Source organism: Trichechus manatus, unplaced genomic scaffold, assembly GCF_000243295.1.
Source record: "Trichechus manatus latirostris isolate Lorelei unplaced genomic scaffold, TriManLat1.0 scaffold00222, whole genome shotgun sequence".
NCBI classification, from domain to species: domain Eukaryota; kingdom Metazoa; phylum Chordata; class Mammalia; order Sirenia; family Trichechidae; genus Trichechus; species Trichechus manatus.
In genome coordinates this window covers 3,194,803-3,211,833 of record NW_004444158.1, presented here as the reverse complement: position 1 = coordinate 3,211,833, position 17,031 = coordinate 3,194,803, and the positions used below count along the sequence as shown (strand labels likewise).

The following is a 17,031-nucleotide window of genomic DNA, read 5'->3' as shown; positions in this document are numbered from 1 at the left end:
GCCCAAGTAAACACCACAGCCATCTATATTATTAACCATCCAGCTTGTTCAGCAAAAAAAAGGTTTTGTCGATTTCCATTTCAGCTGAGCTGGGATAAACCAACAACCGGAAGTAGAGGTGTAGCAGATGGCTGGTCACAGAGTTCAAACAGGTGCGGGGGAATTCAAGGTGTGTTTGCAGCATTTCTACACTGCGTGGAGTGCTTGTGTGGAGGAGCATATGCTGAAAGGAGACTTGTGTACTGTTTTCCAAGTAAAACACTCAGTCTATGAGGCATCCCACTAACAGGCTTTAAGGGGCAAGCACTGGGGGGGGGGAATGTGCCAATGCCAAAAGCCCATCACTAGCACTCAGAGGACTCCCGGCATTCCTGAATCATCTCTTTTATTAACTTGTAAACAGCCTTGAACTTTAGCTGAGCTATAGTGGCAAAAAGGAAAGGAGATGGAGGCAAACAGCCCGGAGAATATTAGGTTAAATACACCCTCATCACCAGCAATGCTTCTTCCTGTCCTTCAAGTAATTTTTCCTTTAATTTGGTCAAATGATTAGTTTAAGGAATAAACTCAAGAAAAAAACCTTCTAGACTGCACACCATAAGGTAGCTAAGCCAGAATAGTCTCACACACAGCTGGGGCTCAAATGGCTGTGATTGGTTTAATAAACACCAGGAGTGTAAACATTTGGGAATAAAGACCTAGCGTAAAAAAAATATATATATATTATTCAAATATTCACAAAACAATTATATTTCCATGACATTTCATTACATGACAATTAAAACACTACATAACAGAATTTATGGATAGCTAAAGTAGTACCCAGAGAAAAATCTGTAACATTAAATACTTTTATCAATTAAAAAAACAAGAAATGATTTAAAACAACTTCAAAAGTCAGGAAAAAAACAATACCCTGGGGACTAAATTAATATCAATTAAAGCAAAAATAAACTAAAAATTATAAAAAATAGCAGAAGTAATAAATTTTTAAGAAAACAAATAAAATGGATAAACTGTTAGCTAGCGTATCTAAAAAGAGAGTAAATATGCAATATAAATGATGAGGGAAATAACCACAGAAACAGACTGCACAAATAAATTTGAAAAACTGGATGAAATAGACAATTTTCTAAGATAATATAAATTACAAAGACTAAAAAAAGTTTTTTAAATTTTTAAGCTTATTTCCTAAGAAAAAGGTAAAATTGTCACAGAGGTATCCCTACAAAAAGCAACACACTCAGAGGTTGCAAAGAGGACTTCTACCAAACTTCAAAGAACAGATTACTCCAAAACTTTTTCTATTGTTCCAGAAAATGGAGATGGGGAGAGGGGGAAGAAAACTTCCAACTTTAGAGAGCTAAAAACTCTCTAATGTGTGTATAACATTGATACATGTATATTTATACACACATAATTATATATATATAACAAAATCTGACCAAAAGGGGAAAAATATATATATATATACACACACACATCCACAAACACACACACACACATACATATATATCAGACCAATCTAACTTAATGGCTATCCCAAATAAAATACCAGCATATAAAGTCCAGCAGCACATTTGAAAAATAATACATCATTAACATTTGGAATATATTCTATAAATGTAAGGATGGTTACATATGAGGAAAAATCACAGAAAAATATCAGGAGAAAAATCATCTATTTAATCTCCATATCAAAACCAAACCAAACCCATTGCCGTGGAATCGATTCCGACTCATAGCGACCCTACAGAACAGAATAGAATTGTCCCATAGAGTTTCCAAGGAGTGGCTGGTGGATTCTAACTGTCGACCTTTTGGTTAGCAGTTAAGCTCTTAACCACTATGCAACCAGGCCTTTAATCTCCATAGATACTTAAAAGACATTAAATGAAATTCAGTTACCATGCTTTATAATAACACTTAATAAACAGAATAGATGAAAACTCCCTTAACATGTTATTTCCAACTTAGTCCCAAACCCCATATTATGCTTAATGAGGAAAACGTCCCCACTAAATCTGGAGCAAGACAAGGATAGCTACTCTCAGAAATATTATTTAATTTTATATTGTATTTTTCAACCTATACAATTCATAGCCACCCTATAGGACAGACCAGAACTGCCCCAAAGGGTTTCCAAGGCGCAGCTGATGGATTCAAACTGCTGAACTTTTGTTAGCAGCTGTCTGTGCAATTAATCAAGACAAATAAAGTAGAACTATAATAATTGGAAAAGGAGTAAGTAAAACTATTACTATTTACAGGAGTTAAATGGTATATCTGGAAAACACAAGAGACTCAATTAAAAAAAAAATACTACAACTTGAGTAAACTTCAAAGCTTTTATAAAGAAAATTTTAAAGAATGACAAAACAAAAATGTGAACAACTGGAAAGACATATTCACGTTTTGGGAAGAAAGACTCAACATCTTAAAGATGTCAACTCTACCCTAATTTAATTTATAAATTTAACTTAATAACATAAAGATTCTAGTAGTTTTTTGGGTTTTTTTTCCTAATTAGACATTAGAATTGATTCTAAAATTCATATTGGGATTAAAAAAAAAAAAAAACAGCCAGAAAAACTGTATACCTCTGTAAACGAGAGGAACTGAGGAGAAGATGGGGAGGGGTACAACTAACACTACTAAATATTAAAAATATTCATATTACTAAATCTCAAAAGAGACTGCCAAATGAATAGAGAGGCAAATAAAACTTAAAGTCCTGAAATAAATTCAAATATATAAGTGAATTTAGTATATTTAGCATCCCAAGTCAGCAGGGGAAAATTTGGTGGGACAAATGGGTAGCTATCTGGGGGAAATTAAAAAAAAAAAACTTGGATCCTTATCTCACATTTTATACATGAATCAAAGATAAATGTGAAATAAGACCATAAAAGTTCTAGAAGAAAACACAGAAGAATTCTTTTATAGCCTTGGAAAAGGAATACCTTTCCAATTATGACTCAAAAATCCAGAAGTCATAAAACAAAAAAATTAATAAATTCAAATAAACAAAAATATTGCCTGTGTAGACCAAAAAAAGAAAAAGAAACCATCATAATTAATGTTAAATTTCAAATGTCAAATTGGGGAAAATATATTTGCAACTTGTATCATAGACAGAGAGCTAATTTCTCTAACATATAAACAGCTCCTATAAATCAAAAAACAACAAACACCCAATTTTTTAAATGTCAAAAGAAATAAAAGTTAGCATAAAAAGAAATATAAATGGCTTTGAAACATATGTTAAAATGCTTAACTATACAAATAATAAGACAAATGCAAATTAAAACCATACTGAAATACTGTTTTTTTTTACCTATCAGGTTGGCAAAGGTCAAAAGCATTGATAGCATACAATAATGGTAAGGATGTGGGAAACCTGGCAAAATTATACATTTCTGGTTTATAACCTCTATATTAGCAATCTAGTAATATGTATCAAAATGCTCAAACCCTCAGACCCCAAGACGTCATTTCTTCAAATTTATCCTGCAGATACACGCATACCTGTGGAAAATTACATGTGTATAATAGATCTAAATGTCAGTAATTAAAGACTATAAATAAATTATGAAAAACAATTAAGACATAAGACAATTTATATGTTTAAGTGAAGGAAAAAAAAGCAAAGTGCAAGTGTGAAGTACGCTACCATCCAAGTAAAAAAGGGGAGGAGAATATAAGCACATATTTCCTATTATATACATACACCACTGAATGGATATATTGGGAGGGGGAAGCAGATGGCTGCAAGATGGGGATTAAAGGAAGACTTCACTGCATACTTATCATACATTTCAAATTTTATCATACAAATATATTATCTATCAAAAAATAAAGATTAACATTAAATAAATAAGAAGCATATCTGATTATGTCACCTGCTCTCAATATCTTCTCACTACCTTTAGAACTAAGGCTAAACATCTTAAGATGGGCTTATAAAATCTAACATATCTGCTACTTCTTACCTCCCCAGTTTCATCTCTAACCACTCTCTTCTTTCATATTCCACAGTCCAGCAACCTGAATGATTTCTGGTTCTTCCAACAAGCCATATTTCATCTTGCTTCTAAGCTTTAGTAAATGCTATTATTTTCTAAGCCTAGAACACTCTCCATCACTCTCTTCATGATTAGCGCCTACTCGAAGAATTGAGCTTAAACAATTATCACCACCTCCATAAAGCTTTCCTTGACACCCCTACCCTCAAGTATGGGTTAGACGCCTGCCGTATGTGCCCTCATAGATACTATAATTCTCCTATGATAGTGCTTTTTACAGTATATTGTAATTTGTCTGTATCCCTCAAGAAGATCATAACTTCTGTGACAGAAGCACTATATCTATCTCAACTTCCATTGAAGTCCTAGGGCTGACACAGTGTCTGGAATGTAGTCTGCATTCAATGAGTATCTGTAAATAAATGTAATGAGTCAGTGAGTGAATGCATAAATGAACCAGATAAGAAGGGAGGGAGACTGATAAATTCAGGCAAGAAAGCAAACAAGGCAAGTTCTACTCCAGGCTTTTCCTTAACATATGTTAAAATAACCAGATATCCTCACTATTAACAGCCCTGGTACTAGCCCTTTTAATAGTTCATTCTGTAACACTACACTATAGCAAATAGGTTCAAATTTCCACAAAATTATTCACTGATAATAAATAGCCATATATTCTGTTTATTCAAATTTGCTACTGAAGCACTAAGAGCTCTAAATAAGATTTTTTTAATATCCTATGACTTTTTAAATTTGATTCTATTCTGAGGCACACAAATCTTTCATAATTTATATTAATCATTAACAGTCACATGTATTTTAGTTCATTTAGCACTCTGAATATACATAAATTCAAGAAATTCAATTTTCTAATTTCATTTAACATCTTAAAGTAATATTCTTCTTGTATGATATCATACACTGGATTTTTGCATATTTCTGCACTTTAATCTCACAAATGGCATTTCCAGGCAACAGACATATTTCAAAATTAACAGATATAGTAGACTTTTAGCATTCAAGGATTTAACTTCCGTATCTTCAGCTATCTTCAGTACATTTAAAATCATATAGTATTAAGCCATCCTTTTATTGTTGTTAAGTTACTGTCGATTCCGACTCATGGCAGCACCATGTGTGCTCCATAGGGTTTTCAAGGCTGTGAACATTTGGAAGCAGATTGCCAGGCTTGTCTTCCCAGGCACTTTCAGGTGGGTTCAAACTGCCAACCTTTCAGCTAATAGTCAAGTGTTTAACTGTATGCGCCACCCCAAACCAAGATAAACCCACTGCCGTTGAGTCAATAAACTTTACAGAAGCTGACTGCCACATCTTTCTTCCACGGAGCAGCTGGTGGGTTTAAACCACCAACCTTTCAGTTAGCAGCTGAGTGCTTAACCACTGCACCACCAGGGCTCCTTATCCACCACCCAGGGACTTCTTTATTCATACGACATCATATAAATCTTCCAATGTGAATCAATGAACATTTTACACCTACCTTTGCATGGTATTCCATAGCATCCAATTCACCTTGATTGAAAACCACACACCTTTTACGCTTCTACAGGGTAGATAAATTACAGGGAAAAAATGTTACCATCTATCACAATATTGATCTTTTGAAATATATTAGTATTTCATTTTTCTTTGTCACATTTTTCATATTGTGTATTCCAGTGTTTAAGTAGTAATAATCACGTGTTGAGGTCAAAATCAATGGAAAAAGTATTGACTAAGGAGACAAACTTCCCCAAAGTAAGTAAGTAAAGAAGTAAAGAAATACATAAACACCAAATTAATAGATGATAAAAAGTCATTTCAGTCTTATCTGCTTAATAAGAACAAGTACAATATGATAAAGAGCCCTGGTGGTGCAATGGTTAAAGCATTCAGCTGCTAACTGAAAAGTCAGCAATTTGAATCCACCAGCGGCTACACGGAAGAAAAGACGTGGTGATCTGCTTTGGTAAAGATTACAGCCTAGAAAACCCTATGGGGCAGTTGTACTCTGTCATGTAGGGTCCCTTGGGTTGAAATCAACTCGCCAGCACACACCACCACCACAACCACGTGATAAAATGTCACACTGGCAGTGGTACTATACGAATGGTAACGAGTGTCACCTATCGGTTGATATACATTGTATAATTATCCTCAACTTTCTTCATTTCTGAGAAGAGGAACTACCTACGTACTACAATCAAAAGAAAAGGCAATGTATTTGTAATAACTCTTCATGGCTGATCTGAGGGTTTGGTACAAATCAGATACATTAACACCATTCTGTATGTTCATTTTATTTTTCAGTATTAAAATATGAGAAACTTACCCCACGTAAGAAACTAACCATTAAAAGATAGTGTACATACTCTGTAAACTGCAAAGTCCTTTACAAATGTTTACTATTCGTCTGAATTAGTAATAGCAATGATACATTACTTACATACTATTTTACTGAGATCTCAGATAACGCTATACATTTTCTTTTCTGTACCTGACACAGCATACGCTCAATAAATGTCTGCTGAAAGGGAAAAATATAATGTACAAGAAGAAATCATAAAAATCATAATACTAAAATTTCTACTTCAGGTACCTATAACAAAATACTATTTCTATTACTTTCCTATTCTAATTCTCAGCACACTTTCATCTTTACTTAGTATCTTTCTTCCCCACTCAATCATAAGATCCATGTGGGCAGGGACTGTGTTTTATCTTGTTTCATCACTCTGTATACAATGGTACACAGAAAGAACTCAAACGTTTGTTGGGTGAATAATGAATGTTATTCCTATCTCTACCAAAGAAAACAATAGTATAATCTATCTGACATGGACTTTGTATAATTATCTCTGAATTCTTCAAACATATAAAGTACTGAAGCACAATTAATTTGATCTTATATGGCATTCTCAAAACTTTATTAAAAGATTGCCAGTGTGTGTATATGAAGATAAACACTTTACAAACACATACATTTTCCACAATAGCTTTCTATTTCCATCAATAGAAATGTTTTAGAAATATCACTCTGCTACTAAACTTTATTACTTGAGCTTATCCCCAAAGGATAAAACCCACTGCCATACAGCTGATTCCAACTAAAAGCAACCCTACAGTAAAACCGCCCCATAGAGTTTCCAAGGCTGTAATCTTCCTCCGGCAGAGCAGCTGGTGGGTTACAACTGTCAATCTTTCGATTAGTAGCCGAGGGCATTAACCACTGTGCCACCAGGGCTCCTATCCCCAAAGGACAGGCCTTTAAAAAAAAAACTCTCAAAATCCAAGAGCTACCTTGGAATTCTACAGAAAAGGAAACATGTTTTCGAGTAATGCAATCAATACAAACACCTAAGCAGAAAAGTTGAGGTTTTTGTCTGACTTCTATGTTTAACTTATAGTCACTTCCCATGAACTTTGCTTAATTTTGAATTATGCAAATTTGGTTTTATAGGACTGGTGAAACATTTGAAAGAGTTAAAAGTTATTCTGGATATGCTAAAGCCTTCTTATGCTTTATTGATTTCTCTTTATACTTAATAAATCACAAGATACTTGAGATATTGTGATGATAAATTTCTTTCATGTTTCCTACAGAGAAATAAATATTTTTTTAAAACTTTCTACCTTCCCAATGATAGAAGTGGAGATTTCTTTTTTAACACCATCCATTAGATCTTCCTTTTCATTACTTTGTTGGCATTCTTCACGACCAGTTGAAGTTATATAGGGTTTGGTGACATCAAATAATTCAGATCGAAAAACGTAATTTTGTAGGAGCACGTCACTGTTTCCCCTATCATCATTCTCAGGCTTAGTGGTCAAATCAGAAGCAATATATGTAGCAGAGGGTCCAAAAGAAGACAAAGAATCCATTTGAAGAGAATCAAAGTGGACAGAAGAAGTAGGCTCATTTTTACCGCAACAAGGCTTGTGATGCTGACAAAGATGGTAATTTATCTTGTTAATGAACGAAAGATGATCCAGTAACCACCCAGATGACAGCTGGTGCACCACAGACATTCTTTTCCATAAAAAGCACCTCTAGGAATTAGGGACTAGAAGTAAAACCCAACTTTCCAGATCAAGTCTTTAAATATTCTGTATTTCAGTAAAAATATATTCCATATACACAAGCACGTTTGATGTATAAGTATATAAATTTTACACATTTAGCATTCATGTAGTAGTTCTAAGAAAAATTGCAACTTTTTTGATATAAACTTCTTTTAATGCCAGAGGTGAACATTTAAAATTGTCAGTCAATTCGGCCAAAGATGGTTAAAACCTGATCTTATTTCTGTAAACCCAATTTGATCTTACTCTCTTCCTGGGCCCACCACAATCTCCTGCTTAAGTCTGTGGATCTAGCAACCAAGCACACAGTGTCCAAGTCAGGAAATCATTGAATCCTTGAAAGGTGAAAGTGCCCTGTTAAAGCAGAGAACACTAAATTACCTATGTGAATTCAGCCTTTTTAATGATATAAACCTATCTTGAGAGGGTCACAGAATTTCAAGAGAGGGTATTAGAAGAACAGCCCTTGTTTTTTCAAACATTCCCCTTAGTCAGCCCATTCTCCAGTGTCATTGCCCTAGTAAACCACTGCTATCAATGGAATAATGGGATAATAAAGATCACAAACTACTGGTCTAGGCAGAGCAAAATGCAATTTTAACAGCACATCAGAAGCACTACACCTTAACAAAATTGGAAGGTTTAGGGTCCAGGTCTGTAACTGCTTCTGAGCAGTACTCCTCAGGAAACTAGGTTTTTCAGAACTTCCTTATCTCTTTTCAAGAGATGATCTACAGTTCTGGATATTGCTTTTTCAATCTAGTGCAGTGCAGAATTGAAGAGGGGGCCAGAATGAGAGATAAGTTTAAGTGGCTAACAGCACAGTTACTACTAACAGCATTTAAACTGAACCTTCTAACTCCATGGGTATCAGCAGTATGACCATGGACAAGTTATTTGATCTCACTGAGCCTCAATTTCATCACTTTTTATTGCCTCTCAGAGGGCAGTTTAGAGAATTAAATGAGATAGTCTACATAAAATGCTATACACAGTGCCTGACACGTAGCAATTGCTCAAATAAATGCTAATTGCTATTGCTGATGGTAATCCTGGTATTGGTCTCCCGGCTCCCCTTCAGTTACCACTTCTAGCGAGGCCTTGTAATGGTTCATGAGAGCTAGAAATTTAGCAGGGAAGACTGAAACTCAGACAAGGAACGGTGATTTGCCCAAAATTAAAACTCTTATTAATGGCACAACTGCTACTTGACCCAAGTATCCAGACTTTGCGCTCTTCTCTCGTCCCTACCCCTCAGTGCCGAGAAGCAAGCTCAGGGAAGCGGTGAATTCCTATTTTAGCAAACTAATCTACTGTGCTTAAAGCTCCTCTCTCTAGACTACTTCTACTTTGCTTGACATCCACTCCCACGGCTCGGATTCTTCCTGGCTTCTCGTAGGCCACCACTAGAGGACCGTAAGATCCTGGTGGCAGTCTAACCCTGAGCCCAGAATTCTGGCGGCCGCCCCACCAGCGCGAGGCTCGGAGCCGGCTACATGCAGACTCAGCTGCCACCACCTCCTACCTCACCGCCTCCCTTGTCAGAAAAATGCACGCCGCCTTCCCAGACTCCTGTCGTAAGAACAGCACGCATCTCAGTAGTGGTCGTGAAAGATGTCCCTTTCAAGGCAAAAGGGAAAAAACTCCTTTTCTAAGAGTCAACGGGCGCAGCCATATTGCTGTACGGAAAGCGTTTCCAGGCCGACTTCGAGGGTTCTGCTCGCTCTTCAGTGACATAGAGCCCTCAAGTCTTCAGAACATAAATTGAGAGGTCGGACTACACTTCGTAGGAGACGCTTACGCTGCCTGGAAACGCCAGTGGACCCGGCGAGGCGGCAAAACGCAACCAGCACGCAGAGTTCCGGCCATGAGGCGGCGGCGCACGAGTATTGCGCACGCGTGGGCACGTCATGCGTGGTGACGTTTGCACAGGCGGAGATTTTAAAATTTGAAGAGCGCGGGCGGGTAAAGGAGGGAGTGGCGTTTCTGCGGGAGTCTTACGGTTCGGAAATTCGGCCCCTTGGTCTTGTCAGGAAGCTGGAAGTAAGGTGACTAATGGGTGGTGGACTCATGAAAGATCTTTGGGTTAATTTTGTTCCGGCTGGTACGGTCCTGGGGGCGAAAGGGACGGCGTCAACAGCTTGAGTGACGCTGAGGAACAACGTTTTAGTGTCTGCTTTGTGAGAGGTCTCGGGCCGAATCTGTGCGGGGCGCTAGTTTCTCAGAGACCAATAAATTTCTACTGGCAGTGAATTCCCAGGGAGGAGGGAGGACGTAGGGGGCCACTGATGGGGAGAAGAGCGTCGGGGGAGAGGAGAAGGGAGGATTTGGTATGTGATGTTTGAGATACTAGCGTAGTATCCTACTGGCTGGGGGAGGAGTGCATCTGGAACTCTGCACCTTAAGTGGAGATTGGGAGTGGACGTATAGGTGAGAGTGGGAAAGTTGTATGAATGAAGCAGGGTATATTGAAGGAGAAAAAATAGGCGGCCAAAACCAAGAAAGAGTCTAATCAGTGTAAAAGACTAAGGAGTGCCCAGAGAAGTAAAAGGATAATCACAGATGTCTGCTCTCATGGAAGCCAGGGCAGGACCCGAGAAGCCTGGGTGTGTGTATAGTGCCTAATGCCATTGAGAGATGAAACAGTACCAAAAAAATGGTCAGTCGTGAGTATCGTAGGAGGCAGCCGTTTCAGTACAGGTAAGGGAATGAGATGTTAATGTGGCCTGAGAAGATGGAGGTGCCCTAGAGACGTTTCTGTGGACCAGATGATTTATCCCTGTTGAAGAGAGCGGTGAAGCAAGAGGGGCAATGATTGAAAAATATGAACTGAGAAATAATGAGTTAAGGATAGGGCAGGAGAGATTGTCATTAGGAAAAGAAAACAGAATAAATTCTATTTCCAGAAACCAAAGAAAAAGAAACATTTTGTGGTGGATGCGAGAAGTCGAGGGAGCTGTGCTTGTCGTGTAGCCTCTGTCTTCCCATTTGAAATAGGCACAGCCAGCCGTAGTGATGTGGTCTAGGTTAAGGTTCAGGTTTCTAACTACCATGGAAGGCAGGAATCATACCTTATTCATCATGTCTTCTGCATTGCCTAGCACACTCCCTTGTAGATGGTTGGCAGTTAGTAAATGTTTACGTATGTTGAATATTTAAAAATGCAATTAAATAGATGATATTCCCTGCAATTGAGGACTACGGTACATAATACATGAATGAGTAAAGATGGCCCAGGAGAAAGATTATCTTGAAGAAAGAATGAAACTTGGCCTCCTTTCGTTTTGAAGATAAAGATAATAATTGGTGCTTACTTAATGTGCCATCTATGTGTGGAAGGATTTTTAAATACTGATTTCATGAATGTAGGTCATAAGCATGAAGCGCAGTTCAGTTTCCACTGGTGGTGCTGGCCGCCTCTCTGTGCAAGAGTTAAGATTGCAGGACCTCAATAAACAAGGCCTCTATACCCCTCAAAGGTAAGTACCTCCACCTGTGGTTCTCACATGCATGCTGTGTCCTGGGCAAAGAAATCTGTAAAAATGGTTAATACAAAGGTGTAGTATGAGTGGTGTCTTGGTGAATTTTATCTGTTCCCAGTTGTGCTTAATTTTGGATCAGTTAAGGGTAAAAGTGGACACAGTATCAGGTGTTGTGGTTTATCTCATTTGTTTCTTAAATTCCCAAAGCCAAGTCCTATTCAATCATCTTTGCCTGACAACCTCTAAAAACAACTGAGCACTCTTTTTTATTGCTAACCTCGTTAGTTCTTACTTCACATGTGGGTGGCTATGTCTAGCACTGTCTAGCACAATATCCACTTGTGAGACTGTAAGCATGCTGGAAGTTTTCCTCTTTTCTTCTAGAGCTGCTTACTGTAACTGACAATTTATTGAGGTGTAGCCAGCTAGCAAAGCTCTCAATCAAAGGTGGTGTTTGCTCAGATGATGAGCTGTAGTGTAGTAGCAGCATGCAGAACACCACCTCTCCAGTCTGTTTCCTCAAGATTTGCTGGAAAAAAGTGTCCAAAGGAATATGCTATTATAAACTGTATTTTTTTTTTATAAGAAGCTTCAAATTCATAAGGAAACCAGACTTAATTGGATCCATTGAGACTGAAGGAACCCCCAAATCTATTGCCTAGAGATAATCTTTAAACTTTGAACCAAAACTATCCCATGAAGCCATTGTTAAACTAAACAGTTTAGTTCAATTAATAAAGGTTTTCCTTGAGCATTGTGCTGTTATAAAGAAGTATCCATACGAGTTCAAATTGACAACAGTTACTCTAAAATACAGATGAGAACTTTAAGGGTCAGAGTATCTAAATTAATGGTGATGAAACGATAGGGGCAGAGATCGAATGGACACAGTGTGAAGTATGTAATGATGTCATTGAACTGTACATGTAGACATTGTAAATGAGTGAATGCTTTATTTTCTAGATATTGCTACCAAAAATGAATTAAAAAATAAAACAAATTTTTAAAAAAGAAGGCTATTTGTAAGCCACAGCAGAGCTCTATCGATCCTCTAATACCAAGGCACAAGTTACTTGCTAACTGTTCTTAGATTATTTAGGTTTATATGGTATGAACGTCTGCTGCTTTAAGAAATTTGAACTATGTATATATTTTTCCATCTGAACACTTTACATAGAAATTTTTTGTACTGTTGCACATTACTTACACAAAAAGATTTATTCCTTGAATTGTATTAGAAGCGAAAAGGTCACTATTGTCAATGTGTTTTGCCTGTAATTTAGATAATGTATATTCTTAAGGGTGGCTGCATTCTACTAAAGCTTAGGCTTTAAATTATACTTTTAAACCTATACAAATATGACAGCGTTAAAAATATATATTTTTAATGTACCTATCATGCTATGATGAAACTTATCTGTTTTTTTTTTCTTTCTCCTGAAAATTGTTATCCATAAATGTGTAAAGATAATTGAAGTCTTGATATAGGTATGATATTTGTTCTGCTTTTTTCTTAACATTTTAGCATTAGAACTTACCGTATGTTGGAAAATTTTTATGATTTTGAATTATTTTTATAGGTAATGGAAGGTATTGGTTCTCACATATTTCCAAAAATTTCTTAAACTAATATTTTTAATATTTATTTTAAAGAGATATTTTTCTCCTTTTCTTAAAGCAAAGAGAAATCAGCCTTTGGAAAGCTGAGTATAAACAAACCCACATCATCTACATCTGAAAGAAAAGTCTCTGTGTTTGGTAAAAGGTAATGATATTTCTTGAACAGTTCTAATGAGAGAATTCTTACAGCCATGCATTTGGCTAGATCCTCTCGGAGTACAGAAAATTATATGGCGTGGTCCCTTTCCAAGACAAAGTTAGAATCTAATTTTCCTCTGTTTTAAATGGTTAGCAGTGGGTATATTTACTTTTGATGGTACCAAGAGATATTTTAGCACATTCAGACCACTATTTCATTGTTACAAGTGAGTAGTTCATCTAAAATTCCATGCCTAGCTTTGAGATACAATGAAATCATGCCCAGACCCCTCCAAGCTTGTTGCCATCAAATCAATTCCAACTCATGGTGACTCCAGGTGTTACAAAGTAGAACTGCCCTATAGAGTTTTCTTCGCTGTAATCTTTACTGAAGCAAATCACCAGACCTTTCAGTTGTGGTGCCACTGGGTGAATTTGTGCTGCCCACCTTTAGGTTATAGCATTTTAAAATTAGGAGGGATCATCATCTAGTTCAGCATTTTAGTCCCAGACTTTTTTACACTTAAATATTAGTGAGGACTCCTAAGAGAATTTGATTTGTGGGTTATATTTATCGATATTTACCATATTAGAAATTAAAACAAATTTTTTAAATATTTATGTATTCAATTAAAAATAATAAGCTCATTACATGTTAACATAAATAAAATGTTTTTAAATTTTAAAACAACATTATTTTCAAGACAAAACAATTTCAGTTAGAAAAGTGACATTATTCTACATTTTTGCAAATCTCTTTAATGTCTGGCTCAATAGAAGACAACTAGATTTTCATATCTGCTTCTGCATTCAGTTTTGCAGTATCATGTCATGTAGCCTCTGGAAAACTCCACTGGACACTCATGACAGATTGAGAGTGAAAAGGGCAAGTAACATCTTAGTTTTATGAAAATAGTTTTGACTTGTCAGACCCCAAGGTCACGTTTTGAGAACTACTTTTAGAGTAGATCATTGCTTGCCTGGGGCAGGGCATGGGAGGAGGATTGACAGTTGAGGTACAAGGGAACTTTTTGGGATGATGGAAATGTTTTGTGTCTTGATTGTAGTAAAGATTACACAGGTGTATGCATTGTCAAAGCTCATAAACTGTACCCCTTAAACAGGTACATTTTATTCTAAGCAAATTATACCTCAATAAAATTGATTTTCAATAAATGTTCAACCCTAAAATTATGTAAGTAAACTATATTCTGTTATCTTACCAAAACAAAATATAACTTTGTTTTAAGACAAACCTGTTTGTTCAATTGTTTTGAAAATATATAGAGGTAGAATATTTGTCACCTTATAAAAATCTCTGCCATGAAACCAAGTTAGACTTCTGTTTCTCATATTTATTCCAGTTGGTGAAAAATTTTAAGGCATTTTTGTAATGTAATTTTCATCCCAGAGCTGAACTTCAGAGATAATGTTGATAATAATTATTAAACCAATCATTTGTTGAGCATTTCTATGGGCCAGGCATCGTTTTAAATGCTTTATCTATATTAACTCTTTTAATCAATCCTCAGAACTGCCCTACTGTTATTGTTTCCTTTCTATAGATAAGGAAATTGAAGAACAGAGAGGTTAAGTAACTTACCCAAAGTCACACAGCTAGTAAGAGAGACATAATTTAAAACCACATACTGCTCTAGACCCTATGCTCTTTTTTTTTTTTTTTATTGTACTTTGGATGAAGGTTTACAGAACAAATAGTTTCTCATTAAACAGTCAGTACACATATTGTTTTATGACATTGGTTAACATTGCCATTACATGGCAACCCTCTCCCTTCTCGACCTTTTTTTTTTTTTCTGAAAATATACATAGCCAAAGATACACCATTTCAAAAATTTCTGCATGCACAGTTCAGTGACATCAATTACATTCTTCCAGTAGTGTTACTATTCTCACTTTAGATGAAGGTTTACAGAACAAAATAGTTTCTCATTAAACAGTACACATGTTGCCCTATGACAATGGTTAACAACCCCACTACATGTCAACACCGTCCTTACTCAACCTTGGGTTTCCTATCACCAGCTTTCCTGTCCCCTTCTGCCTTCTAGTCCTTTAGACCCTATGCTCTTAAGTATAAATTGAACAATACAGTATTTTGGTTTGCTGATTGTTTTATAATTTTAAAAGATATCTATAAGTCAAGTTTTGTGTAGAATAAGAGCTGAATTCTATCATACATTTCTATACATCTCTTTTTTTATGGTAAAAAAGATTAAAAGTAAAGTAGTAGACTATATATAGAAAGGTGGTTCTCAAATTAGCAAATTCCCGGGAAAAAATTAGCTAATTAATCATAGCAGTGGAGTGAGAGGTCTCAAAGAAACAAGCAAGGGAGAACCAGCAAGAAACTTCCAGGGAGAAATGAAGTTTTGATGAAGAGTTCAGATATTATAGCAATGTTCATTGTATGCTTTATGGCCTCTGTCCAGTAAGGAAAATTATTGTTCAGAGGATATTTAATAAGCTGTGATGGTTAACTCAACTGGGACACAAGCAAAGTAAGAAAAATGAAACATTCTAAAGATTGTTTAAGGAAGGTTTTGTTTTAGTGGGTAGGGACTTAGAATGAAGCATATATGCTGTATCCATTAATGACTAAAAGGCATATATATTTATAGTAAATGACAATCAGATACATAGTGTAGGTATTGCACAACACAAAAGTGTTTGTGAGAAAGGCATACAGAACCTCTTTTTAACATAATTGGAAGACAATTTTCCCACAAGAAATAATGGTAAATGAAGGGGTTGGGGGTGAGAGAGTAATCATGGAGGGATAATTAGGATGGCAAAAGGCTTAGGTTATTGACCAGATTGGAGAGTCCTTGGAGCAGAAGATCTAGACTATGGACTAGATATGCATATTCTAAGAATGTGGACTGGAAATGCACATTCTCAGAGGATGGTGTATGTGTTGGTAATACAGAGCACCAGAAATACATTTTTATTCTCACCTCATTTTATATTTAAATTATTTAACTGCTATAATGTCATACTTTATCCTTCATTATGTGCTCTTTTTCTCTGCTTTGAATAAGAGAATTTTGTTTAGTTAAATACAAATTAAGAATTGAACCGCCCTATCTGATGCTAATGTTAAAATATAACATCACCTTGAAATAATTTAGACTTGACCACAGAAGGAAATCATTTTGATTGACTTTTTTAAAAATATGTTTCCAGAACTAGTGGAACTGGATCCCGGAACAGTCAGTTTGGCATATTTTCCAGTTCTGAAAAAATCAAGGACCCAAGACCACTTAATGACAAAGCATTCATTCAGCAGTGTATTCGACAACTTTGTGAGGTATTTTATAATTTTAAATAGTCTAAATTTTGAATGTTCTCTTAGGTATTTTTCAATAATTTTTCTATTATAAAATATGTTTCATAAAGATTATTATAGTTTCTTACAGAAAATGGTTATGCTTATAGTATATCCATGAAATCTCTACAAGCTCCATCTGTTAAAGACTTCCTAAAGATCTTCACTTTTCTATATGGCTTCCTGTGCCCTTCATATGAACTTCCTGATACAAAGTTTGAAGAAGAGGTTCCAAGAATCTTTAAGGATCTTGGGTTTGTATGTTATATTTCTCATTAGAGAGATTATTGGAACAATAATAGCATGTTTTAAGAGGGTCACCATGGACACAATA

At 35.9% G+C, this 17,031-nt stretch overlaps 2 protein-coding genes across 2 annotated transcripts in view; one reads left to right on the top strand and one right to left on the bottom strand.

The window, feature by feature from the left end:
- The window catches only part of METTL4 (methyltransferase 4, N6-adenosine), a 62,931-nt gene extending 52,974 nt beyond the window's left edge, over positions 1-9,957 (bottom strand). Inside the window, exons 1-2 of the mRNA XM_023742901.1 lie at positions 7,659-9,957; positions 5,527-5,589 (exon numbers count right to left, since the gene is read on the bottom strand). Coding sequence (XP_023598669.1) covers positions 5,527-5,589; positions 7,659-8,054 — 459 coding nt within the window. The 5' untranslated portion in view covers positions 8,055-9,957. The remainder of the gene's footprint in view (positions 1-5,526; positions 5,590-7,658) is intronic.
- Positions 9,958-10,086: 129 nt separating this feature from the next.
- NDC80 (NDC80 kinetochore complex component) overlaps positions 10,087-17,031 on the top strand; it is a 43,400-nt gene continuing 36,455 nt past the window's right edge. The window contains exons 1-5 of the mRNA XM_023742899.1: positions 10,087-10,156; positions 11,478-11,587; positions 13,269-13,355; positions 16,556-16,679; positions 16,779-16,955. Of these exons, the coding sequence (XP_023598667.1) occupies positions 11,487-11,587; positions 13,269-13,355; positions 16,556-16,679; positions 16,779-16,955 (489 nt within the window). The 5' untranslated portion in view covers positions 10,087-10,156; positions 11,478-11,486. The remainder of the gene's footprint in view (positions 10,157-11,477; positions 11,588-13,268; positions 13,356-16,555; positions 16,680-16,778; positions 16,956-17,031) is intronic.